The sequence below is a fragment of the Eleutherodactylus coqui genome, chromosome 13 (assembly GCF_035609145.1).
Source record: "Eleutherodactylus coqui strain aEleCoq1 chromosome 13, aEleCoq1.hap1, whole genome shotgun sequence".
In the NCBI taxonomy this organism is placed as follows: domain Eukaryota; kingdom Metazoa; phylum Chordata; class Amphibia; order Anura; family Eleutherodactylidae; genus Eleutherodactylus; species Eleutherodactylus coqui.
The window spans coordinates 126,821,271-126,848,838 of NC_089849.1; the positions used below are offsets into that span (position 1 = coordinate 126,821,271).

The window sequence follows — 27,568 nt, forward strand, 5'->3', positions numbered from 1 at the left end:
AGAATCTGACTCTTTTCAGAGTCCCGTGCCCTCTATGTCCTTCAGACTTGTATAGGAGAGCGCATGCAAGGGACTGTGAAAAGAGTCCAAATTTTTATACCACGAGGGGGACACCACTGGATCATGGAAGCGGGTGAGTACAAAAATACATCACCTGGCTCCCTGTCATATCCCCTAGTACCATAACTTGGTGCTGTGGGGATGTGACAGGTTTCCTTTAATAATCAGAAGCCGTTTATAGCAAGAAGGACGTTACCATGCTGGCAGTCACCTTAAGGATCAGGGTCATCAATACACAGAGCGGAGGCGACGTACCTGAGCCTGCAGATGGGCGTCGTGAATACTTTGTAGTGGATATTTGGGATTATTCATCATGGGTACCTTGGCTATACTTGAGGATGCCGTTTGGAAGGCCTCTTTCTTTGTTAGCTTTGAGTCAAAACGATTCATCCATTTCCCTGTGGAAAACAAAATGGTAAGCCAAAGTATAATGGCCTCAGAAAGGCTATCAGCTTCTTTAGCAACCGTGGAGGCCCTTAAAAGAAGCTCCATTGTGAAGGGGATTGTGCCGTGTTCTAAGTTTTCACCTATTCACAGGATGGGAGATAACGTTATGCTCATGGGGGTCCGACCACTGAGTGTTCCACCGATCCCTAGAATGGGGGTCTGGTTGGTCCCTGATTGAATGGAGCAACTTTTCACAGGTGGATCGCTGCTCCATTCATTTGGGAACCAATTGAACCCATGTTTTTAAGATCAGTGGGGGTCCCAGCGGTTGGACCCCAACCAATCAGAAAGTTATTCCCTTTCCTGCAGATGGGGATAACTTTATCACTTGGCACAACTCCTTTAAATGTAACTTTAGGAAAAACAGGAACTAGAAGATTAAACCAAGCCTAACACTAGCTACCTTTTCAGAGTACATAAAAGTTCACGCATTAGGAAAGCGGTTTTAGAGGAGGCAAGTCTAAAGAGTTTACCAAGTACTAGCAGGGACCAGAACATGACGGATGGTGGTACCATATTTGCTAGTTTTAATTGAGACAACATCTACTAAGACTTCGATAATTCTAATACAATTCAGCTATAACAAACTAATGGATAATGCAGCTTTTTAAAAATTCTGTTCCACAAACTTTGAGAACTGATCCCAAAAGTTCTGAAAATCCCTGTCCCTATTACACACCAAATGGGAAACCACTTGGGAACACCGACATGGAGAAGGACTAGTTACCTGAAAACTTAACTGGAGCAACCAGTATCAGGCAGCTGCTGCCAAGGCAAATAGGATCATGGGGGGAGGTGTAGGGGTGCATGGTAGTTGGGAATGCTGTCCTGGGTGTAGCATGGTGCTAAGGGGAGGGGTCTGACCTATCTAGCCCTCAGTTCAGTGATATAGAGGCGCTTGTCTGCGACATTGTAACACAGGCTGTATAAACTTTGTTACAATGTTGTTGATGCTACGGTTTACTTTAAGCCCTACCTTCTGGTGAAACAGGTCAGGGAGGCTTTTTAATTGCAGACTTTTTTGCATCTCTTGGAATGCATAGCTTATTGTTTTCAATGCGACAGTCAAACACGTTGCATGCCGTGCGATGCCATGTTTGTAATTGAAAACAATGGAAACACTTGCCAATCCTCCAACGTCCGTGAAACAAGCACCAGAGGATCACAATTTCACAGGAGCCCAATATTGTGCTCACCTGTGTGATGGTAGCCCTAAGGTGGCTTTACACGAGCGTGTTTTTGTGCGTGCATACGCGCGCACAAAAACACGCTACTATTAGAACCAATGCATTCCCTATGGTGTGTTCACATGTCCGAGTTTTACAGGTGTGTGCCTGTAAGGATAGGACATGCGGGCACCATAGGGAATGCACGCATTGTCCTCAATGGAGCCACGGCTGCTGCCGGAGGCTCCATTAAAGACAATGGTCTGCCGACACCTCTGAATTGTTTTTTCAGGAAAGAGCTTTACATATAAGCTCTTCCCTGAAAAACAAGAATTTTAGTGTAAAAAAAAAAAACTTACCTGTCCGCTGCTGCTGTGTCCCTGCGGGGATGAAGAACTCATCTGCTGCATGCGGCAGATGTTTCCTTCATCCCTGCGAGGAAAAATAATTTCCTGCTTCACCTGCCACATCTGTGACAGATGCAGCAAAGGAATTCTTCATCCCTGCGGGGAATAAAGAATCCCCTACCACAGCTGTCACAGATGACAGCTGCGGTAGGGCATACAGCTGCTGGCATCCTGTAATCGTTTTTTAGGGAAGGGCTTTAAATATAATTTTCCCTCCATCTCTGAGGATCCCCTTCATCTCTCTGGGGCTTCCCTTCATCTCCCCTGGGGTTCCCTTCATCTCTCCCGGGGTTCCCTTCATCTCTCCCGCATCTTTTCGGTAGCTTCCGGACGTGTGAATGGGTGATAATATGCGTCTGGGTCCAGAACTTTATCACACAAATTGCCCGTTCATACGATTTTATGCAGCGCTAGCTGTGATTTCTTTTTTTGCGCAGCTAGCTTCTGCGTGCTTTTGACGCCCATGCGAACGAGCCCTTACGTACATCTACATAGTAGGCGCTTCGATCTGTCTGAATACAATAAGCACTTTTTCTTCCGGTATTTTGAGCTGGATTTGGGGGGAAACTTCAGCCGGAGGGCCCAGCGCAGACGTGAGAGCGGCCTAATGCAAGTCAGTCTCCATATATCTGATGGACAGAGCCCACCACTCCAGCTCTGCTTCCAATCATACCCTGCGCCCGGCTCTCTCGTCCTTACCTTGGTAGTGGATCACATTGATCAGCATCAGTTGGAGGTCGGGAAGCTCCTTGAGGACGCTCAGGATAAGCCTATTGGTTTTTTTCGACACCCACTGGTTAATCTGGTTCAAGCTTTTCTTCTTATCCTTTTGCAGTTGTATTCCTTCAGCTCCATAGAATCTGGCTGATTGATTGGTAAATTCTTCCTTTAAAGAGAAGTCTGTGGAGAGGCGTTACCATGTAAAGTGTGTCCTGATATACGGAGCATGGGAGGACACCACCCAATTAGGACATGGAAGGACACCACCCAATTAGGACATGGAAGGACACCACCCAATTAGGACATGGAAGGACACCACACAATTAGAACATGGAAGGACACCACACAATTAGGACATGGAAGGACACCACACAATTAGGACATGGAAGGACACCACCCAATTAGGACATGGAAGGACACCACCCAATTAGGACATGGAAGGACACCACACAATTAGGACATGGAAGGACACCACACAATTAGGACATGGGAGGACACCACCCAATTAGGACATGGAAGGACACCACCCAATTAGGACATGGAAGGACACCACACAATTAGGACATGGAAGGACACCACACAATTAGGACATGGAAGGACACCACCCAATTAGGACATGGAAGGACACCACCCAATTAGGATATGGAAGGACACCACCCAATTAGGACACGGAAGGACACCACCCAATTAGGACACGGAAGGACACCACCCAATTAGGACATGGAAGGACACCACCCAATTAGGACATGGAAGGACACCACACAATTAGGACATGGAAGGACACCACCCAATTAGGACATGGAAGGACACCACACAATTAGGACATGGAAGGACACCACCCAATTAGGACATGGAAGGACACCACACAATTAGGACATGGAAGGACACCACACAATTAGGACATGGAAGGACACCACACAATTAGGACATGGAAGGACACCACACAATTAGGACATTGAAGGACACATAATATTCTGTTCCTAGAGCACCACTGTTAGATTGTACTACCCCACGCATACGAATAAGCCTTAAAGGGATAATCCCATCTGAAACATTTATTGCATACCCCAAATATATTAAAGGGGTTTTCCGGGCAATTTTTATTGATAAACCATCCCCAGGAGGTCATCAGTAGTTGATCGGCTGGGGTCCACTACTCTCATGGATTGTACTGAGAGCTGCGCCTGCAATTACCAGCGCTGGCCTCTGCAGTGGAGTCAGAGCTATCCGTTTCTGCTCTGTGATAGTGGCGCCCGAACAGCTGATTAGTCAGGGTCCTGAGCGGTGGACCCCAGAAATCAATGGACCGGCTTCTCTCACCCTTATTTAAGGGAAATTTGAAGGGCTTGCTTCATCAGGATTCCCCTGTCCTTCTGTAATAAGCGATGGTGAAGAAACGAGAAAAAAGTGCTTGGCCCATTTAAAAGATATGAAACATTCGCTCCGTGTTTTGTTTTAAAGCAATGTATTTTTAATAGGGATGAGCGAGTATACTCGCTAAAGCACTACTCGCTCGAGTAATGTGCCTTAGCTGAGTATCTCCCCGCTCGTCCCGGAAGATTCGGGGGCCGCCGCGGGGCGGGGAACTGCGGGGGAGAGCGGGGAGGAACTGAGGGGAGATCTCTCTCTCTCTCTCCCGCCCGCTCTCCCCTGCTCCCCGCCGCAACTCACCTGTCAGCTGCGGCGGCCCCCGAATCTTTATGGACGAGCAGGGAGATACTCGGCTAAGGCACATTACTCGAGCGAGCAGTGCCTTAACGAGTATACTCGCTCATCCCTAATTTTTAAAAATAATTTTTGTAATTGACAGAGGTTGACAATTTTTACCACTTTTCTACTGCAGTTGTTCCTAGTCAGCTGGAGTATTCATGTTCTTGCATAATCTGCCAGACAAGAATGACCGACGGCTCCTGTGGTCGGGCGGGGGGGGGGGGGGGGATTAATTTCCAGTTTACAGCAAAGAATGCTGCGTTATCTAAAGGAGGAGGAATAGAGAGGAGCGGCCTGCATGTAATTTGTGCGACCATTGACCACAGCCAGTGTACAAGGCTTCTGTGCGTTTACACCTCAGGGCTCGCTCAGGCGAACGTAGTCTTCGCTCTGCTAGCAGCACCGTAAAGATCGCGTGAACGGGCTGCTTCCAGCTACTTGAATTAGTCCGTTCACATGATCGCAGGTGCGTGCTGCGCACTATCCAGATCCCAATAGGAGCCAATGGAAAGGTCCTATGTTTTATGCGCCCCACGGAGCTACATGCGGCCTGCACTCGCATGACCTGTCTTTGTGCGCGCCGTTTCAGCCGCCTATTGGTTCCTAGTAGAAGCGCATTCTGTACGCTGCTAGAGCGCGAAAATTATGTTCGTCTGAACAAGCCCTTAGTGTGGGCCTCTACTCAAGGCCCAGTTGTGTGTACTTACCCCCCAGGCCAAAACTTACCAACCAGCCCCTGATATTTGTCACCCATTGATATGATGTGGATTTCCTATTGTTATGCAGCGATTCTGACTTGGATTTTAACAGGTCTGAGAGATGGAACTAATAATGCGTGAAATCTGGGGACCAGACCCTCCCTCTTTAAGACCACTAGAATACATTACAGAACTCTCTTTGTTAACCCCTTCCCTCCTGTTCATTCCTCACCTTTACTGAAGAAGATTTCATTTGCGCTAACAAAGGCTTTCGATTCGGTCAGGTTCTGGATGGCATGATGGACGCACTGCTGGTTGTTGGGGTCACCGAATATTACTTTTAGCAGATCTTCTCTTGTTTTCCCGTTAGAGCCTGGATGCGAAAATTCAATAAAGATATACTGATAATTATCGAGATATTGGCTCACAATAGTGATTTACCTTATTTTTCTACTTTTGAGCAAGAATAATTTAGAAACATTCTGACAAAGATGCAGAAATGCGCGGCGCCGTGATCACATGTTGTGCCCAGTAAGTAGCACATTGATATCAACGCAAAATCACAGTAAAAAAGCCACAAACGTTCCTGCTGCTTCCTTTATTTATCCACAGGGAAGGTGCTGAAGGTAGGATCACACATCCCGAGCCCCCCTTAGTGAATGGAGTTGTGGTCATGTATGTGGGCCAACACTCCATACACTAAGGACACGCGGGGTGCGCCGCTCTCGCTGCCATCGGACCCCCAGTGATCATATATTTGTAGATTAGATTGGTGGGATAATCCCTTTAACGAAGTGCTGATTGGCCTGAAAATCCTGTTTCTTTCAGCCTGTCAGTACAATATAACATTTAGAAGCCACGGAGGCAACAACACTGCATCCTTAAAGGGGTTCTGTTAGAAACGAAAACAAAAACCCCACGATGGAGACCAGCGACAGCCAGCGGAAATCCACTCAACTACCTGTAGTTTTGCCATGCGGACTGCACAAATGCATATACCGCCTGCACTGGGTGAAAACTACAAGTCCCAGAACAGTTTCTGCTCCCTCCTACTTCCTGTAAGAGGAGTTAGAAAGTCCCTCCCCCTCTGCGTCACAGTAAAGTCTGGCAAGGAAGGGGTTACATCAAAAATATTTGGCCAAAAAATCCCCAAAAAGGCCACCATTACTTGGGAAGGGGGTCTGGCCGTGGGGCACAGAGTACGTTCACACAAAGCATATTTTGGTGCAGGTTTTCATGCAGATTTACCCATTTCACCCTTTAAACAACCCGCGTAATATGTAACACACAGCACATACACATGTAAAGTGCATATTCATTGCATATTTAGGGCACCCATAGAATATAAAAGCGGGTCCGAATGCCTCAATGTAAGTCTATGGGTTTTAGTACTGTGTAATACGCAGCCAACATACGCTCAGGTGAGTGTGCTCATTCTGGGGTTAGGAGTCCAGTGGGAGGGGCTTTATTTATTTGACAGTATATCTCTGTATATCCCTTAGGTTTCATTCACACGGGCATGCCGATTTTTGGCTGGCTATGTCACAGCCACAGCACGGCCATAAATCATGGGAACAAGAGGCAGCCATGAACAAGTCACGGCTCCAACTCCCATTTTAATGCCGCAGCCCCGGGATACCGTTGCTCTGCTAAACTCCCACCCCCTCTTCGCCTCTTGCCAGCTTATGGCGAGGGGAGGGAGCGGGAGCTTAGCAGAACTAATCCCTCCCCCTTTCCGCTCCAGCCTATGGGAGCTGCCAGCAAGGGGGAGGGGGTGAGACTTTGGCACACTAGCTGCCACCCCGGCCCCTTCCATTGCAAACAGCCAGCAAGGGGCGGAGAGAGAGAGAGAAGGAGGAGGGTGTTTAGCGATCCCACTGCTTAACTCCCTCCCACCTCCCTTCTCCGGACGCTGTCATAGGAGTCTGTGGCGGTGGCCGCTGTATTCCAGCCAAAGATAGTTCCAGAACTAACTTTTCTAGCCAGTGTAAAAACATCCATCCGGAATGCGCTCTCTTTGCCAGACGGATGTTTTTATGCATCGTGAATACACCCATCTGAACGGATGCATCGCAAACCAACGCATGAGATGGCTAGCATATATCAGCCGTCCGTGAAAACGCGGCCAATATACGCTTGTTGGAAAGAGCCCTTACAAATGCAAGGTTGTCAGTCACTAATAAGACTGACCATTGCACTTCTAAGTGTAGAACAAGCAAGAAGTGGAAAAATTACAAGTTAACCCCTTAACGATCGCCAATATGTCTTTTGACAGCAGCTGTTAAGGGGCTTTATTCTGCAGTGTCGTCTTTTGATGGCAGCCGTATTGGAAGCCTGTCATGGGTCTCCCGCACCAGGAAAAGTGGGTGCTCGGCTGTTGGATGATAGCTTGGAATCTGCTCTAACATCGGGGACTGATGAAACCTTTGATCCCGGCTGGTTAACCCTTTACATGCTGACGGAGGGGGCTCCCTCTCTCATCCATTGAACTCTTGCGATGTGATCACGGGGTCCTGATGAGTTGTTATGGTATGTAGAGGCTTGAATATAGCCTTTGTCTCTGCCAGCTGCGGTGGCCTATGAGGCTCAGCTTCTGGCTGTGCTTCAAAGGCTTTCTAATGCACTGCTATACTGAAGTATTGTAGTGTATTAGAAGAATGATAAAATATTGTGATATTGAAGTCCCCCAGTGGGACAAAAATAAAAACTTTAAAAAAGTATTTAAAAAACGTAAAAGGTCTTGCCCTCAGATTGACCTCTCTACAGTGTGATGCAAAGACCTGTACAACGCTCTGAACGGGGCTCCCTGGTGCTCACTCCGGAAACTGCTCTACTATCAATCTTGCTGGGGCCCATTGGAGCTAATAAGAGGAGCATTCTTAGATTTTTCCATCTAAGGCCGCCTGCAGACAAGCGGGTCGGATCCGGCGGCGAGAATTCTCGCCACGGGACCCGACCCGAGCGCCTGCAGAGAGCAGCGCGTACTCACCCGCGCCCGGCGGCCCCGGCTCTTTCATGTGCCGGCTGCCGAGCAGCTGGCGCATGCGCAGACCGGAGCCGGCGGCCGGGTGAGTGACGTATCTGTGCGAGGCTCTGCGAGCCCCGAACAAAAATAGGACATGCCGGGGTTTGTTTGCCGCGCGACATTTCGCATGGCCAAACCGCGGCCGTCTGCATAGGAGTGCGTATTGTAATGCACTCCTATGCAGGCTTTGAGCGGCGGAAATCCTGCGGGAAATCCTGCCACGGGATTTCCGCCCGTGTGCAGGCGGCCTAACTATGAGAGCGGTAATCACTTGACTTTGGAGGTCTCGAATTCTCCCGACAAGATTCAATTGGGTAACAGCCGTAGACGAAATAGGCCACATGGAAGAGATGAGGGCTAGAGATGACGCTAAATACCCGGCATATCATACCGTATGGGAGACTTGGCTGATGCTCGGCAGATCCGCCAGTTTTGACCAGTGGCTGGTGAATGGGGTTATGCCTAACTAAAAATGATTCTGGGGTTAAGAGTCTAACATGGGACTGAGGCACGTTTTCTTCTCTTCTCCATTATTCTTTAATTCCTTCTTTCCTTTTTTCTTCTTCTCTGTGTCTTTTGCCTTTTTTCTGCCCCCCCCCCCACCTTCTTTCTCCTTTACCCTCTCTTCCCTCCCTTTTATGAGCCCTTCGTGGGGCCTTTCTTGGTGCTCCCTTTTGGGTTTTCATTGAGGAAGTTGTTTGGTTTACAGTTACTGATTCTCCCTAGTGCTTAACGCACAACTAGTCAATGTCTTGTCTGAAGAGGGCGCCCTCTTCGCATCAAAAACACAATAAAGTGAGAGACCCCTCGACGCGACCGATGTTTTAGTGATCGGTTGTTAGTCGTGCGATTCTTTATACTGATTGCCGTAGTGTAAACAATGTTTACACGTGGAATCGAGGTTTTATATATTGTATGTGATTTGCAAAGTCTCTAATAAAAATACATTTTGAACTAAAAAAATGTAAAACAAATAAAAATAAAAAACATGCTGGAGTGGCCGGCTTTATTAATCGTGCCTCCAGAAAAAATGGAATAAAAAAACAATCAAAATGTTGTAGTTTCCCAAAAATGGGATAAAGTAAGAGTAGAGTCCATTGTCTCGTCGATAGAAAAAGTAATGTGTTCTAGCTCTTGGAATGCGCCGACACAAAAGCAAAGCTTTTTATTTTTTTAAGTGTTTTTGTGTACAAAAATAGCAAAACATCAAAAACTGTATAAACTTTGTGTTGCTGGAATCATGCCGACCCAGAAAATATTATTATCGCATTGGTTTGTACACTGAATGCCGCAGAAATGAAACCCAAAGAACAAAATAAATTCCTAAAAAAAATGTAAGAAAAATTATACAATATATTATATGGACCCAAAAAGGAGGTCATTAAACCGTAATCCGTCCTGCATAAAACAAGCCCTCATAGGGAGAAAACGTTATGACTCTTGGAGTGCGACAAGGAAAACTGAAAAATTAATTGGTCATTAAAGGGGTTGTCCCGCGGCAGCAAGTGGGGTTCAGCACTTCTGTATGGCCATATTAATGCACTTTGTAATGTACATTGTGCATTAATTATGAGCCATACAGAAGTTATTCACTTACCTGCTCCGTTGCTGGCGTCCACGTCTCCATGGTGCCATCTAATCTTCAGCGTCTAATCGCCCGATTAGACGCGCTTGCGCAGTCCGGTCTTCTCCCTTCTGAATGGGGCCGCTCGTGCCGGAGAGCGGCTCCTCGTAGCTCCGCCCCGTCACGTGTGCCGATTCCAGCCAATCAGGAGGCTGGAATCGGCAATGGACCGCACAGAAGACCTGCGGTCCACCGAGGGTGAAGATCCCGGCGGCCATCTTCACAAGGTAAGTAAGAAGTCACCGGAGCGCGGGGATTCGGGTAAGTACTATCCGTTTTTTTTTTTTAACGTCTGCATCGGGTTTGTCTCGCGCCGAACGGGGGGGCTATTGAAAAAAAAAAAAAACCCGTTTCGGCGCGGGACAACCCCTTTAAGGTCCAAACAGGCCCCGTCACTAAAGGGTTAATCTTTAAAAAAAACTATATATCCAACAGCAGCGCTCCTGCTGCTCACAGTTGGGACGGCGTGTTCAGTATGACAGACAAATCAGCAAGGGGCACTACATGTAAAAGTAAAGTAAGGCCTCCTGTCTACGGGTTACCAGCGGTGATAATCAGCACACGGGTAACGCATGAAGCGCTTTACATAGGATAACTAAGGAAAGCGCAGCCCGATGTACATGAGTGGCAATCCATTGTGATTTTCCACTCGCGTACTAAAAATGGTGGCATGCTGCGATTTTCCACGATGAACCTATTATAATGATGGGTTCATCGCGGAAAATCGCGGCAGAAAATTGCAGTGATTTTAGTGTTCTCCCGCAGGAATAACCCGCTGCGTTAAAACGCAACGCCCGTGCGCAGGCGGCCTAAAGGCCCTCCTCGCCTGACCTCTCTCATGCATTCAATTCTAATATTGGCCTTAGAAAGGCCTGCACCAAAGCCATCAGGTCTGCATGGCGTCACCGAGGTATGATGTGATACTAAGCGGCCCGCCGTTGGTCTCACCTAGCATTAGCTGCGACAGGCCAAACGCAATGCTAATTGGAGCAATCACAATATTTGATTTTTCATCACGTGACGAGATGGTTTTGTATAGATTCAGCGTGAATCTACTTAGTTGTTCTGAGACGTCTTCAATGGCATCTTGAGGGTTTCTGCACTCCGGCCAGATCATGGAACAGTTAGACCCCGGAGCAGCTGATGCCACAACCGATGGGAGATCCTTCTCCAGCAGTCCCCGGTCACTTTTAGTGTCAGATTGAAGTCCATTGTGGCTTCTCGTTGAGGCTTCATTCCGCTCTTCACTATCCGCTGTTAGAGGATCTCCCCGTTTGATGTCGCTCTCGTTAGCGGGAGGCCGTGTCGGCCATCTTTCTTCTACATTTAGTGTTTCTGTTGGTATTTCTTTTCCATTCACATTCACGTTCGCCTCTGCTGGTGGACGTGGACCCGTGTCACTTGTTACCGCGGGTGTCTCTGCATTAAGGGCCGCTTCTGTTGGATGTTCTTTTGGGTCAGCAGGAAATTCCTAAATGATAAACAAGCAGAAGATTTCACTGACTGGGATAATGTCCTCAAAATAAGCATGCAGACAATAGGACCCCCTGTCCACGGCCGAGGCGGAATATCGCTAGCGGGGGAGGAGTGCTAACAGGTCTCTGAGAGAAGCCTATCTGATAGGCTTACAGCGGAGAATCACGGCAATCGCAGCATGCTGTGATTTAAATCCCGCGAGCGGAGGATCGCCATGATTCACCGCTCGTGCGTACTGCGCTTTCCACAGAAAGCTTCAGAGAGCGTGATCTGTGGGCAAGTTATCGCCCGTGGACAGGCAGCCGAAATGGGTAATGTTTAAAAACATTTTAATTACTTACTGTGAGCGGTTCATACCTTACAGGAATAAAGGGGTTAAGAATAGGAGGAACCCAATGTGGCTCAATAAAGATGTAAAGGGGGCAATAAACAATAAAAAGAAAGCGTTTAAACGACTAAAACAAGAAGGCAGCGAAGACACACTAAAGAAAAACATACATTACGTAAAAATCAAAAGCAGCAAAGTAGGAGACGAAAAGAGTAACACTAACCCTAAACTGGTCTGTAAGTATATAAATAGTAAAAAGATTAATACTGAAAGGGCCTTTACACGCAATGATTATCACTCAAAATGCGATCAAACAATGGCTTTTGATTGATAATCATTGCGTGTAAACGCTTCCATCTTTTACTCTTCAGTTGAATGATGATTTGTAGGTGAGCTTATAAAATCTGTTGCTCAGACAGAGAAAAGATAACACAGACCGCATGCTGTGTTCTGCATGGGGGCAGCTGATTACATTGCAATCAGCTGACAGCCCCTGTAAAGACAATGCAGCTGAGTACAAAGTCCAGACTGGGATTTGCAAACAGCTGTTGGAGGCTCATTTACATGCAAATGAAGGTAATAAACATTAGTGCCTATTACGAGTTTATGCAAATTGATTGCTAAAACTGTCAATCTTTCAGTCCTTTGAAAGATTGTCTTTGCATGTAAATCAGCCTTTAGCCCTTTAATAAATAATGTAGGAAAATCACAACTGTGATTAATGTATTATCACATAGCAGTTCACTTGAAGCTTATAACTTGGCTGCTTGTATAGCACCTCTATTAACTGACATCCCATTATTGGCTGCAAACAGTTACGTCATTTCCTAAAATACTGCATGCTGTGTGAATATACTAGTAGCTAAAGACTAATGCCCTCACAGCCCGCCTAGCAATATATGTTTAGTTCTTTTATGGACTCGGTAAGGACTTAGTTCAGCCCCCTATTCCTAAATTTTAAAGTGTTTTTGTCTGTTTTGAATCCATATATCAATAAAGTATATCCTTTGCTTTGTGGCAGTCCAGGTGTGATGCGGCAGTCCGGGTGTGATGCGGCAGTCCGGGTGTGATGCGGCAGTCCGGGTGTGATGCGTTCTATCTCCTTTGCAGGCAATGATTTTATCACTGTTAACCTCTCAAGTGCCGCAGCTGTGCAACACACACACACTGGATATGACATGACAGCTTTGCATCATACATCTACATAAGACAAGACATGTATGACATTTATGGAGGGGACCAGGATGGTGTTCTGGGCCACTACAATAGGACAAGCAATAAGTGTTGTCACATGGACCATCGATCCATGTGAAAAATCGTCAATGTGCGTCTCCTCATAGGCTATCATGTGGGCATGTGCTGTCCATGAATTAATAAGGACAGCACACGGCCCCTAATATACTATAGTACTCTGGAGAACCTGTGTAGACCCAGTGCAGCGTCCAATAGGGGAACTCCGGACACATGACATACGTTGAGGAGCTGGGAGGATAAAGTGTTGGCTTGTCACGGCGGCACTTACCAGGCTCCTTCCCGGAGAGACACGTAGCGCTGGGCCTCTTCCGGACACCCCCAGCATGGGGATGTCCAATAAACAGGGTATCAGGTGCACAGGAATGTGTCACGTGTGACGCCACCGTTCCAATACCTCCTGGCATGACCATTGGCGGGGTGAATAAATGAGCCACAGACAGTTTAAGTACCTCAGGTCCCTGAGAACGGTCAGAGCCTGGAATTAACTTTACTGTAAACTTCACTTTGGTAATACAAGCCATAAGATCAAATCATACACTAGTGCAGGTGTAAGCTGTGTACCGCGGTGGGCTCCCCAGGATACGGCGAAGTTTTGAACAAAAGAGGCGACTCCAACTCCCTTGTAAAAAAATGAAATTTTACTTAGTTTAGTAAAACCCTTTACCAAAAAGAACTTCCCCAGATATTCACATACAGTCAGCTGGGCAGCCGAGACCCTTATGCCATGCAGCGCGGTGCTTTATAATGTGTGCTTCCAATATACTCCAAGCTTTTGCCTATCTGCGGACGGTCTCTAACCAGCCGCTATTACCTTCTATCACCCTAGAAACAGGAAGAATTAGTGAGGGTGCTAGGGACGCACCGGTGGCACAACACAAGAGCTTACATTCTTACCAACATACCCCTGTCCTCCCCAACCACAGGACCACCAAACAGATATAGCAGTATATAGATCACAAGCCAAGGAATTGTAAAGATACATAACATGGGACTTTTAGACCTTTAGAAAGTTCTCTGTCTCTCTGAGAATTCCAGCTCCATAGAGTTCTCTGTGTTTGAGGGTTATTAGACAGACAGGTCAGTCCCCAGTAGTGCGGCCGGTGACAGACAGTATGTCTAACTAAACTAACTCCAGGCCTTGTTATTAGCCTCCAACAGTTTGGCGCCAAACATACAATTCGGTGCGGCACGGTTACCCCAGAGGCCGTAGTTCTCTGGCTGACCCGGGTCTGTTGGGTACCTCTATCCTTTGTCTGGAATGGCAGGGATAGGGGTTCATCCAAGATCCATGTGAACTCACTGACGCTGCTACTTCTGAGCCCGGCCCTTAATGGCAATCTTCTCCGTTAGGATGGGGGTCTGACAAACTCTGGAACAGTTTCTAGTTCAGCTCCCCTTCACTGTAACTCCGGTCCTTTAGGGGTCCTTCTCCATGTGGATCACGTTGGCTCACTCTCTCCAGCCCTCCAAAGCACACTTCCCAAGATGGCCGACACACACACCTCTCTCTTTTCTTTTTTAGCTCTATCCTGTCTGGGCAGTGATGATGCACTTCCTCTCCCCTGTTGCATTCCAGGCCACAGTGACCTCTTGTGGTCAAACAACTAAATGTCAGTTATAACCACATAAACTTACAGAAACAGGTACATTCACAACAGGAGGGCTGTTTCACCATCTTACAGAGGCAAGACAGAGGATTTGAGGTCAAGGAGGAAATTCAGGAGGACACCAGTCCTGCAGTCCACGCTATCTGTCAGGCACCGCTCCTGGAAGGGGAACACTCCAGAGGAGGAAAGTGGGAAGGGTCATTCCACAGACACTCTGACAGAACAATACCTGCACCGGCAGTCCCAGACTTCAGAACACGCAGGTGTGTACGGCAAACGAGTGCGTACCTCTGCACTGGGTCTTGACAGACAGGACTTGCTCTCTGCTCACTCTCTCTCTTCAGGGCTCATTTACAGTTTCTACTGAAGACACGCATTCCAGGAAAACCTCTCCTCTTCTTCCATCTTCAACCCATGAGGGCTGAAGGTGCCCCCATGTGCCTCTGTATTAGTTGGACTCAGATGGGAGCTAAAATGAAAGACCAGATTGAAGACCTTTTCCCGCTCTCAATAACTCACATTTATACCTTCTCTCACACCATGTGACAGGATACAATTGATACATTCACAGGCAGACGCTCATCTTTTGTAGACATTAACCCATCACTTACTGCATCTGTGCAATACCCACAACAGAATGACAAGACATTTTGCACAAAGCATTACATGTATGACATTATGGAGGGGGCCAGAAAAGCATGTACTGGGCCACTACACTAGTATCTACCCATTACATAGTTTCTGAATGGCAGTATAATTGGTTATATTGGTGCTTGTATAGTAGTACTACATACTTGTTCCTGACTGATTGATATATAGTTTGGTGGAAAAAGATTCAGTATAACTTGTAGTTAAATTGTACATCAGTCTATTCAGCTCCTCTTGCTCTACAATATCATGCCTCCCCTTTATCTCCAAATTACTGGAACGCCTGGTCTACTCCCGGCTTACTTGCTTTCTCTCTGACAACTCGCTCCTCGACCCCCTCCAGTCTGGTTTCCGCTCTCTACACTCGACCGAAACTGCCCTTACAAAAGTAACAAATGACCTGATGACTGCAAAGTCGAGAGGTGATTACTCCCTACTAATCCTCCTTGACCTCTCTGCTGCATTTGACACTGTTGACCATAATCTCCTTCTCACTATGCTCCACTCTATTGGTCTAAAGGATGCTGCTCTCTCCTGGTTCTCCTCCTACCTCTCTGACCGCTCTTTCAGTGTTTCCTTTGCTGGTTCTATCTCTGCTCCACTTCCTCTCGCTGTTGGGGTACCCCAGGGCTCGGTCCTTGGTCCCCTTCTTTTCTCTATCTATACTGCCCCAATTGGACAAACAATCCACAGATTTGGCCTCCAATACCATCTCTATGCTGACGACACCCAACTATACACCTCCTCTCGTGACATCTCTGGACCATTCCTCCAAAATATCACCGACTGTCTGCCCGCTGTCTCTAACACTATGTCCTCCCTTTTTCTCAAACTAAACCTCTCTAAAACTGACCTCCTTGTCTTTCCACCTTCTAACCGACCTCCCCTCAACATCTCCATTCCAGTGTCTGGCACCATCATAACCCCCCGACGGCATGCCCGATGCCATGGGGTCACACTGGACTCTGACCTCTCCTTTGCCCCCCATATCCAATCTCTGGCCCAAACATGCCACATGCACCTCAGAAATATTGCTAAAATACGTCCGTTCCTAACCACGGACACGCTAAAGACGCTTGTGGTTGCGCTCATCCACTCCCGGCTCGACTACTGCAACTCGCTACTCATTGGCCTCCCCCGCACTAGACTCGCTCCGCTCCAATCCATACTAAATGCAGCAGCTAGACTCATTTTTCTATCCAGTCGTTATTCAGACGCCTCTGCATTATGCCAGTCGCTGCATTGGCTGCCCATCCACTACAGAACTAAATTTAAACTCCTCTACCTCACTCACAAAGCTCTGCATGGCGCTACGCCACCATACATCGCCTCCCTCCTGTCAGTACACCACCCAGCGCGCTCACTCCGATCAGCTAAAACACACTCAGACTAAACACCCCTGTAATACGAACCTCTCATGCTCGCCTACAGGACTTCACCAGAGCAGCACCCATCCTCTGGAATGCTCTACCCCAAGGTATCTGGACAATTCCCGATGCACGAAATTTCAGACGTGCCTTAAAAACGCACCTCTTCAGGGAAGCATACCAAATCTCCTGACCTAGTCCCTCGCCCCTCCCTATGGTGCTCCACCCTGTTTGCCTTCTGATAAATGATCTGTACATAAAATCCCCTATTGCCTGTGTTCCCCGCCCCCTGCACCTCCTGTACCCCCCCCAACCCATTTGTGTCTAACCCAATGTACCTTATATTGTAATTGTTGTATTGTTTTGCATTTATCCATGCCTGAGAGCGCTGCGGAATAAGTTGGCGCCATACAAATAAAGATTATTATTATTATTATTATCATGCCGGTAGTTTAGACAGCATGTTCAAGCTGACAGACTCCCTTTAACACCGAGTCAATACATAACAACCCACCCAACGGCTGCTGAGCTCAAAAACCTGAAAAGCCCCCCCAAAATGCCCACAAAAAGGCTGAAATAACAAACCGTGACAAACTGAAGAGCAGACTTGTGGTAAAACACTCTGACAATGTCCCCAAATTTCCAAGGTTACCAGGCATTGTTGGTCAACTGTCCTGGCCCCTCTGCGTAAGCCTTTCATTTATGGATGAACATGGAAGCCGTCCCATCAGGCAGCCCTGTCCATTTTATATAAATGGAAACTGCTTTATGTTGCTAGCCACACTAAAGGCCGATAAACCCTTGTCAATCAATCACACTATGTATAACTCCACCTACTGGTCAACATCTTCCATCTTCACAACCTTCACTCAATGTTCAGGGAATAGTTCCAACTCTTCCCACACATTAGCATACAATTGTCAGGTCCACTCTGCCAAGGATGACCTCATCAAGCTGTCAATGACTGATTGACTATACTCCCCAGTTCTTCAGGACAAATGGTGCCAAACTTATTTTAACCTGATGCTGCCACCCACACTCTGGACCACTGTTAATGGGACAACACATTAGCCTGTATTCAGTTTGTCAGGCACATGCTAAGCTCTAAATTTACAGTTCAACTGTAAAAAAGGCAGCACCAAGTCCCGTAGCAGAGCCAACACACCCATGTTATGCGTCTGAAATACCATCCAGCAATTCCAGAAGTTCTCCACCCAAACATGCAAGGCCACCACGAATGGAAATAACTTCAGACAAGTCAAATTGCATAATACAGGAGTCCCCAGCCACCAGTCAGGCCAACCTGACACACCACTGGTCACCCAAAAACCCTTGAATTCAATTGAGGTCGCAGCATCCATTTGCAACAACAGCTGTAAAGCCTCTAAAATGTACCTTCTTCACGCGTGGCACTGCCTACACCAGCCCCAGTAAATCATCCAATTTTTCAACTGGCAATTGGATAACCACGGCCCCTGTATCCAACTTGAAACCAAAAAACAAAGACAGGTGGCGGGCCCTACCATTTTCTCTGTCGCCATAGGGATCCCAAAAGAATCTGACACCTACATGAGCATGTCCAAGATCCTCTGGCATATGTCTTTTTCCCCAGGACCAACACACAAAAAATCATCCAGGTAATGGATTAGGCCCTCCAACCACAAAATCCGTTTAACCACCCATTCAATGAATGTACTAAACGCTTCAAAAAATGAACATGAGAACAAACAACCCATGGGAAGACACAAATCCGAGTCATCCACTTTCACTAAAGCGCCCCCCAATTCATCCCCAGATCCCCCCCTTTTTGCAAACCTGTGACCAAACCTACCAACACCACAAGAGGAGCTCCCGATGACAATGATCACATGCCTGGACTATTCTAACCTTGTCACCCTCTTCCGTGTTTGTCATCCCCTTGACACCTGAAAATGGCCGTAACAACCAGTCCTGCAAGTCACCCAATACCCTGGCCATGTCACTCTACCCCACCACCTGCACAATCCCAGCACCCATACATGAAAAATTCCCCAAAGTCTGACTTCCAGCCCTGGAACCTGACTTGTTTTGAGGGCCACATTGATGTAGAAGGCATACACCATGGGCCTGCCAACATTCTTGCCACTGGTGACAATAAAGCGAACAGCTCTCTCTGAGAAGTCATCTCCTGACCACGTTGCACATTCACCTGAATGATTCCCAGGCCATTCACTTCTCGTGACCAATTGACCCAATCCGGACATTTTAGGCAGAGGCCCTCTTTCTCCCTTCTCACCTCTCGATGTTCTAGTTCGTGATCTCCACAAGCTCTCTTCCCGTTCTGGATAAAAGCTAAAGGGGAATGATGCTTTATCTCTCTCATCTGAACTTTCTCTGAAGAAATGAAATAAAGTCAGAGACCACACCAGACTGGCGCTCCAACCCCACCCTGGACTACCTACAAGGGCTCCGTCTGTAGCTTCTGCAGCCCAGTCTGCCTCCTCATCCTCCATGGCCTCTACGCTATTATCCAGCAAAGCCGTTATGCTGGTGCGGGTGCCAACCCACCTTCCACACTCTGCACTCCCGGTCTTGCTGCCACATCCAGTCTAGCCTCACCACAGCCTGCTGAGAATCCATACTAGAAATCACTGACTCGCCTTCTCACAGTGAGAACTGGAAATGTTTTAACCACCTGTTGCCTGTTCTTTCTTGCGGGGTTATTATATTAGGCAGCCTGTATCCTGGTTATTGCATTAGCTCTTAAACACTTATTACGAATCAATTATAGAGTAAGTGGACAGAGTGCCGATGAGCTAAGGGAAGGGTCAGGTTAGATGAGCCGACTCTCATGAGCGAGTGACGTCAGCATGTTTAGACCGGCAGACACCTCTTTGGCTCGTTCACAAGAGCTTTGTTCCCTCTTTCACGTTCACTATATAAATCAATGTAAAAGAATGAATGAGCGGTTTATACCGAACGACACGTGAACAAGTCAACGATGGTCTTTATACCTGTATAACTATAACGACAAACTGAAAGTGAACAGTTCTCATTCGTCATTGGCTGGTGCTCAGATTGAACGATATCACCGACTTCTGTTCATTTGAATGATAATTAATAATTATATCATCGTTCTGTCTAGAAGCATCTTTAGCTAGCAGTGAACAGGATCAATAGTTGGAGTTTGGCTTTCTAACAGGTGTAGTCGCCCTGAGATCCAATAGAGCAAGTTTGAACTGCTGCCTCCACCATGAACCTGTTTTGGACCGCTGTCGCTGAAAGGCCTTGACGGGGTGAGCGTTCACTGCATGAGTTGGAAATGCCCAGGATATCACAAGTAATTCCAATTTAGGGACTGTAATGTGGGTAGGGCCAAGCCAGATTCCCTGGATTAATTAGGTGTCTGGAGACCATGGCCAAGCTGGCCTGCTAAGCCCTCCAACATCCCTGTTATGAGTGGCAACCACCTGCAATGCTATAGAGCAGTGGTGGCGAACCTATGGCACGCGTGCCAGAGGCGGCACTCAGAGCCTTCCCAGCTGGCACTCGCCGCCATCGGCCGCTCACCACATTAGTAAATACTGGCAGGGGTGCCGCAGCTCCCCTGTTGGTATTCACTCAGCAGCGCTGCTAGAAGCGCTCATCCCGGTGCACACTGTGATGTCACAGTGCAGCTGGGATCCTCCTCCACCCTCCTCTGATGTCTCCTACTTGGTTCCGCAAGAGCAGGGAAGGGGAGGAGGTGTCCGGCAGCACGTCACAATGTGCTCCTGGGATCAGTGGCAGAAACAGCGCCAAGCAGAGGAGCTGGGTGGGGGTGGGGGTTGGGGATTTGGGTCTCAGGGGGGGTGCGCTATTGCTACAGGGGCCACTTTGGGATGTCGCTATTACTACTGGGGGCCTCTGTGGGATGTCACTATTACTACAGGCTACTGTGGGATGTCACTATTACTACTGGGGACGCTGTGAAGTGTCACTATTACTACTGGGGACCACTGTGGGCTGTCACTATTACCACTGGGGCCGCTGTGGGATGTCACTATTACTACTGGGCTGATGTGGGATGTCACTATTACTACTGTGGCCACTGTGGGATGTCACTATTACCACTGAGACCACTGTGAGATGTCACTATTACGACTGGGGCCACGGTGCGGTGTCACTATTACCGCTGGGGCCGCTGTGCGGGGTCACTATAACCACCAAAGCCGCTCTGGGGGGGGTCACTATTAGCGCTGGGGCTGCTCTCGGGGGGTCACCCTTACTGCTGGGGCCACTCTGGGGGGGGGGTAAATATCACTGCTGGGATATGTTTACGCGAAGTGGAAATGCTGTAGAATGTCCTCAGCGGAAATTTCCGTGGCAAATTCCACAGCAATTCGGCATCCAAAAGAAGTCAGAATCTGCACCCTGCCTATTTTGAAACAGCCTTGTCCTTTTAAGAACGACGGGGGTAAAAATCATACGTCGTGATAAGCCCCGCCCCCTGGCATGTTGGCACTTTACAATAAATAAGTGGGTTTTGAGTTGCAGTTTGGGCACTCTGTCTCTAAAAGGTTCGCCATCACTGCTATAGAGACTGTCCTGTATTAGTGGAAACTGCCTGCTAGAGCTTCTGTGCAAACTCTCTAAAGAGACTGCTCCTTAGTGTTTGCTTATTGCCAAGTTTGGGTCAAAACCCTGTGTGCAACCACCAAGCTCATGCCCTCAAACTTGGTTAACAAGTGTCTCCTAATGCACAGTCCCATAGATGCTGCTGGCTAGGGCAACATGAAGCTGCTGACAGGTTCCCTTTAAATTGGATATCCCAAATTGGATAGTTAAATCCAGCCCAGAATTATGAACATTTTTTGCACTTATAAGAAAAAGTTTTTTATCCCCAGATACTCCAGAGCCAATCAGAGAACCGCTGCCTGTTTCAGTTGAGGCTTTCTGTCTCCTGTACAAATGTTCCAAGGAGATCACACCTTCTCAGTTTCGCCTTCTCACTCTCTTATCACTCTTCTGACACCAGAGAAGACGCAGCAACTTCAGAAGCGGCCGCTCCCCCACCAGGGAGCCCTCCGTGTACCCAGAGGGCAGAGAGCAGGTGGAACAGACACTGAGATGGACACAGCGGGGAGCAGGATTCTAACATCAGTCCTGGAACATCCGGGAATAGAAGCATTAACTCCGATACAGTAACGGCTCTAATTCTGGGTGAACCATAAACACTGTTCTGTATGTGACACCCCCCTCTAAAGCTATTGTAATGCCAGCAGACTGAGTTTAATGAACTTTCTTCTCCTTTTACAGTCAATATTCATTTTCTTTGTCACGCGGGAAGTCGGACGTCCGCTTCTATTAGTTTTTCCCTCACATAACACAAGCGTCTCCCCCCGGACTGCTGCTTGGCATGGACAATCTGTCCACACATACTGGAACTAGATACAATCTTTAGTATCCAGTTATAGCCTTTTACCTGCCAACATATAGAAGCTGCGCCATTTCAGCATCGCCGCCTGCAAATAAGCGTACAAGCCGCACGGTAAAGTCATTGGACATGGCAACATTGGGTTAAATTGTTCTGACCTCTTTTGCTTGCTCTGTGCCGACCTCCGGCCCCAAGCCAGATATCTTCTTCATGCACATTGCGGTTAAAACAATGACAAGGACGCTGATGAAAAGCTTCATTGTAGCTGGAAATATAACAGAGGGGATTGGAGTGTCAGACAATCTTCATTAGAGGCCGTGGCTGTTATGTCAGCTTACCTCCGAGCCTTGTGATGGCGCCGTCCTCGTGCAGTCTGTGCCTCTTCTCCAGCTGTTGTCCCAGAAAGCACAGAGTGGATCAACCTGCAGATTTACAGGATTTCATTGGCTGGGCTGAGAGATTAATAGTTAAACATTTTCTCAAATTCCTGTAAATGCACCGATTCCTGAAAAGCCCCTCCCCCAGAGTATTACACAACTAAAAACATCTGATTCTACCCCAATTCTTTCAGTTTCATCTTGTGGATTGAGGATAGTGAACGCACACTCCAAACTCTTATCCCGTTCATTGTTTCTTCGGCGAAGTAATCCAATAACTAGTAATTTAACGAGATTCATTAGAACATAGACCTTCTAGGAGCTGAACTCTATATAACTGCATACAGTGCCGGCCGCAGGCTACATGGCGCTCCGTGCAGAAGGTTTAGGATATTGATAGGCAGTCTGCCTGTATTCTGGTTGTGCAGAACGCTCCAGTGTACCAGCACCAGAAAGTTCAGTGATAAATACAGTACCAGAACCAAGCTCCTAACAATTACAACATGAACCAACCTCCATACATACAGACAATACAAGAAAGGGTTAAAGACTAAGGATGAGCGAGTATACTCACTAAGGCACTATTCGCTCGAGTAATGGGCCTTAGCCGAGTATCTCCCTGCTCGTCCTTAAAGATTCGGGGACCGCCGCTGCTGACAGGTGAGTCGCAGCGGGGAGCAGGGGAGAGCGGGCGGGAGAGAGGGAGAGAGAGATCTCCCCCGCAGCTCCCCGCCCCGCGGCTGCCCCCAAATCTTCCGGGACGAGCAGGGAGATACTCGGCTAAGGCACACTACTCGAACGAGTAGTGCTTTTCCGAGTACGCTCGCTCATCCTTATTAAAGACACAACCTAGATATATACTGTTTTCCTCAAAATAAGACAGGCACATAAATTCATTTTTTCTCCTAAAGATTTTACTTTTTTACATGTATCGCTGCCTGGACACCATTTAAAGTGGCTTTTTTTTATTGATTGCAACCAGGGCTTAAATTTCGAGTAGGGCTTATAGTTCAAGCACCCTTAAAAATCTTTAAAAATCATTCTGCATCCTCAAAAATCCTGAAAAAGCATGGTAGAGCTTATTCCCAGGGTAGGTCTTACAGGGAAACAGGGTATACATATATTATACACACACACATATATTATATATATATATAATAAAGCCACGGGGTCGGAGGGGGGGGGGTGTCACAGCTCCAGGCCCTCATTTACCGGAGGTAGGTGGGAGTCCCCATCATCCGGTCGCTGATATCTAACAGAAAGTACATGGCGGAGCACGAAGGGTGAGCGATTGGATCACTTTTGGGAGCTGAAACGGCTGACCTGAAGCCTGCTGCCGTCCCCTACTGCCATCTTTGTTCCCAGCCTCCTGTCTGCATGCACTGCATCTGTGCCCACCGGCAAAATGGCGGGCGCATATGCAATAGCAGGGAGGGACCTGGAAAATTTGAAATTTCTCTGCTCTCCACTACCAAAGCCCGCGGAGAGCAGGGGGATGTCTCCGGGGGCCGTGGTATGTGATCCCCGGTCATGTGATTGCCATTATCCAATGGATAAAAAAAAGTGTAAAAAAAAGTTTAAGCTTCATCTCCCCTTATGGATCATACCCATGAACAGAGATGAAATGACCTACCTAAGGCCCTCGGATTTATCTGCTAACCTTACCCCAGCTTCTGTGCATGCGCCCATCAGCAAAGTAGCGAACACATGCGCACCAAAGCCAAGGATTGCCAGGGTAATTTGAAATCTCCCTGCTCCTGGCTACCAAAGAGCCTGAAGAGTGAGCGGCGGCCTCAGTGAGCGGTCCCCGGTCACGTGATAAATAAGTAGCGATCTACCTTAGCGGTCTCACAGGAGCGGATAGGAATTGCGGATTCTGCATGCGTTTGATCCGCGGTAATACGGGGATCAATTAAATGCACGGATTACACAATTCCGCTCACATTAGTGGGCAGGTTTTATTTTACCGTGGATATCCGCAGCATAGAGCCTATTGTGCTCCGTGGTCGTGGATATACCGGCAGCCCATACGCAACTACGTTGTATACGGGCTGCGGGTACCAGCAACGGCGTGGGAAATACAAACAAAAAGTTGTACTGCGCATGACCGCCCGTGTGAGTAGGCAGTTATGCGCAGTACATTACGCTGCCGTACGCAGGGTCACAGCCGGGCTCACAGCTGGGATCCACGGGCCTCCACAAGCAGATCCCACATCCGGCCGTGTGAGCCCGGCGTTATTCAGACCGCTACCTGTAATACGTAATTTACAAGAAGCCCCGGGAACGTTCGCCTTCATGCAGTTCCAGGAGCAGCTTGTTGAGCGTCTTCTGTGTGAGACCGCCGCACCTCAGCGAGACTACGAAGCCTCACAGAGCGCCACTTTAAACCTCACCTCTGCTGCTGAGGGCAAGAAATACCCCCCAGAAAGCATTAGCGGAGGGGGATACCCGATTTTATTGCCCCATGTGCCCATCCTAACCAACCTCCGTAATTACCCCTGTCTTCGGACATAACACAAAGTTTACATTTTGTCTGAGATTTGGCGAACGCCGAAAAGGACGTAAAGGGGGGGGGGGGGGGGGGGATTTTTATGGAGTCAATTTTTTTCTGCACAAGCGAACAATGGGGCCTGGAATTTATTCTGTTATACCCTGAAATCCAACGGGTGTTCCCTCCATTATAGGCCTAGCCATGTGTCCTGTAAGTAGATTAGGACCACAACGGGAATGTTTCTGAACACAGGATGAACAGGGGGATCCATTTTTGGGTGAAAGTCTTCATTCCTATGTACACTGTACAAAAAAACCTGTTTTTAAATTGACACAATTGCCAAAAAAATGAAAATGAAAATTTTCCTTTTGCTTTGCTTCGATTCATTCAAAAACGGTGGGGTCAAAATACACAGTACACCCCTAGATGAAGTCATCAAGCAATCTAGTTTTTAAAATGGGGTCATTTGTGGGGGTTCTCTATCATTTTGGCCGCTCAACGGCTCTACAAGTGGCCAATGGGGCATAAATCACCTTCAAGCAAAATGTCTGTTCTGAAAGCCACTGGCTGCTCCTTTCGGTTTGGGCCCCGTTGTGCATCCAGACATAAGATTACAGCCACAATGGGTATGTTTCTGACTACGGGACAAACAGGGGATCCATTTTTGGGTGCAAATCCTCATTTTCATGTGCACTGTAGAAAAAATATGTCTTTAAAATGACGTATTTGCAAAAATATGAAATTTTATTTTTTCTCCTCTAAATTGCATTAACTCCTGAAAAGAAACCGTGGGGTCAAAATCCTCCTGACCCCTCAGTGAATACATTAAGGGGTGTAGTATTTAAAATGGGGTCACTTGTGGGGGTATCTATCATTCTGACACCGATGAGCCTTTATAATCTTGGCTCGGTGCAGGAAAACAAAGTGTTAATAATTTATATTAAACTTGTACGTCTCCTAAATGGTTAAAAAAAACAAAAAGTTTTTCCAATGTGCTTCCAGAATAAAGTAAACGGATATAAATATATATCTGAGCAAACATGTATACAGTGTGTTTGCACATATTGAGATATTGCAGTTGAAAATGTGAAAAAAATTTAATTTTTTTTCTAAATTTTCCCAATTTTGGTGCTTTTAGTAAATATACACAAATTCTATCGGTCTATTTTTACCACCAAAATGAAGTACAACATGTGGCGAAGAAACAATGTCAGAATCACTTGGATATACAAAACCTTTACGGAGTGACACACGTCAGATTTCCAAAGTTTGGCTCCCTCACTGAGGCGCAAACAGGCTTGGTCACTAAGGGGTTAACAAGTAAAAATAATGCTAATAATAATATATGGGCGACAAATTAATTGTGCATTAGAATAGTTAATTAATCTGACCATTTGCCATAAAATTGCAGTCCGTGTGTAATGTCATTCTGGGACACAAACGCTCTGCAGAGTCTTACCGGCATGTGAACTGCAGAACTGCGAACTAGACACGAAACCTGCGGACATGATTGAGAAACAGACATAAATGTTACGCCATTCACACTCAGGAAGCCAGACCAAAAAGCAGAACTGTGAAACAGACTTCATACTCGCGGACAGACAAACTAACGGCTGATAACGCTCAAAATACGCACCAAGCATACTCACATGTATAAACAGACGGAATAGATACAAAGTTTGTATTTTGGCCAAGATACTAAAGCCTGCAAGCCCACATCACGGGTCCTCGTTGTCTTGCCTGTCCCTACACTAACGAAACAACTTTCACATGAAACATGCCTACAATGCAGGGCAGTCGTCCCAATAGGGATGACCCCGTGCTGGAACCTAGGGACTTACCTCATTCTTGATTATAAAGGACCCACAGCAACACACAGTTCCCACTACACATACTGAGAGCCGCAGACACGCAGGAACACGACACTGCTCACATTGAACAAATGGAGAAAAGCCCAGCAGCTTCTAGCAGAGGAGCTGGAATACATGAGCAGCAGACCTAGGGGATTGGCTGGCTGGAGCAATCCACACCCAGTTAGCCCACTCAACCACCACCTGTGGAGCCGTGCTGCTGGAAACCATGTAGTACAACAGATCCCAGCAACGAACCCTTACACCGTGATATCAATAAAGTGTACCCGATATGAATGTAAAACGCACCTTAATTCACCGCACTTTTTGTATAGAGTAACATAAAACATGATCGTCAGAAGATGTATAATAAACTAGCTGATATACCCGGCTTCGCCCGAGTTAATTTGGTACTGGTGTTTATCTGGTGTTCACATGGAAAATCTTATGAAGTCGTGGTTACTTTAGAGATACCGGAAAAACATATGTTCACCATTTTGCACGGTTCTTTGCGTTACCCAGCAAAAACACCATGGGAGGTAACCATGCGACGTTTCCTTTATATAAAACAACATCAGGAAGTGAGAGAATTAAATTCCATATGTAAAATTTGGACGCTAATTCTTTTGCGCATAGAATTGAACAATCGAGTTGGACCCATTAACTTTTCCTATTTATGACATAATCAATGCCCGTTCCAAATTTCATGTTTCTATGACACCAAGAATTGAGAGAATTAGATTCCGTACGTAAAATTTGGACGCTAGTTCTTTTGCGCATAGAATTGAATAATCGAGTTGGGATCCATTAGCTTTTCCTATTTTTGACATAATCAATGCTCGTGCCAAATTTCACGTTTCTATGACACCGGAAAGTGAGAAAATTAGATTCCGTACGTAAAATTTAGACGCTAATTCT

The 27,568-nt window shown here is 47.0% G+C and overlaps 1 protein-coding gene across 1 annotated transcript in view; it reads right to left on the reverse strand.

Moving 5' to 3' along the window:
• The window catches only part of SERPING1 (serpin family G member 1), a 43,052-nt gene extending 20,616 nt beyond the window's left edge, over positions 1–22,436 (reverse strand). The window contains exons 1-6 of the mRNA XM_066586656.1: positions 22,271–22,436; positions 22,091–22,197; positions 10,806–11,328; positions 5,441–5,581; positions 2,780–2,980; positions 316–458 (exon numbers count right to left, since the gene is read on the reverse strand). Of these exons, the coding sequence (XP_066442753.1) occupies positions 316–458; positions 2,780–2,980; positions 5,441–5,581; positions 10,806–11,328; positions 22,091–22,192 (1,110 nt within the window). The 5' untranslated portion in view covers positions 22,193–22,197; positions 22,271–22,436. The remainder of the gene's footprint in view (positions 1–315; positions 459–2,779; positions 2,981–5,440; positions 5,582–10,805; positions 11,329–22,090; positions 22,198–22,270) is intronic.
• Positions 22,437–27,568: the final 5,132 nt, after the last annotated feature.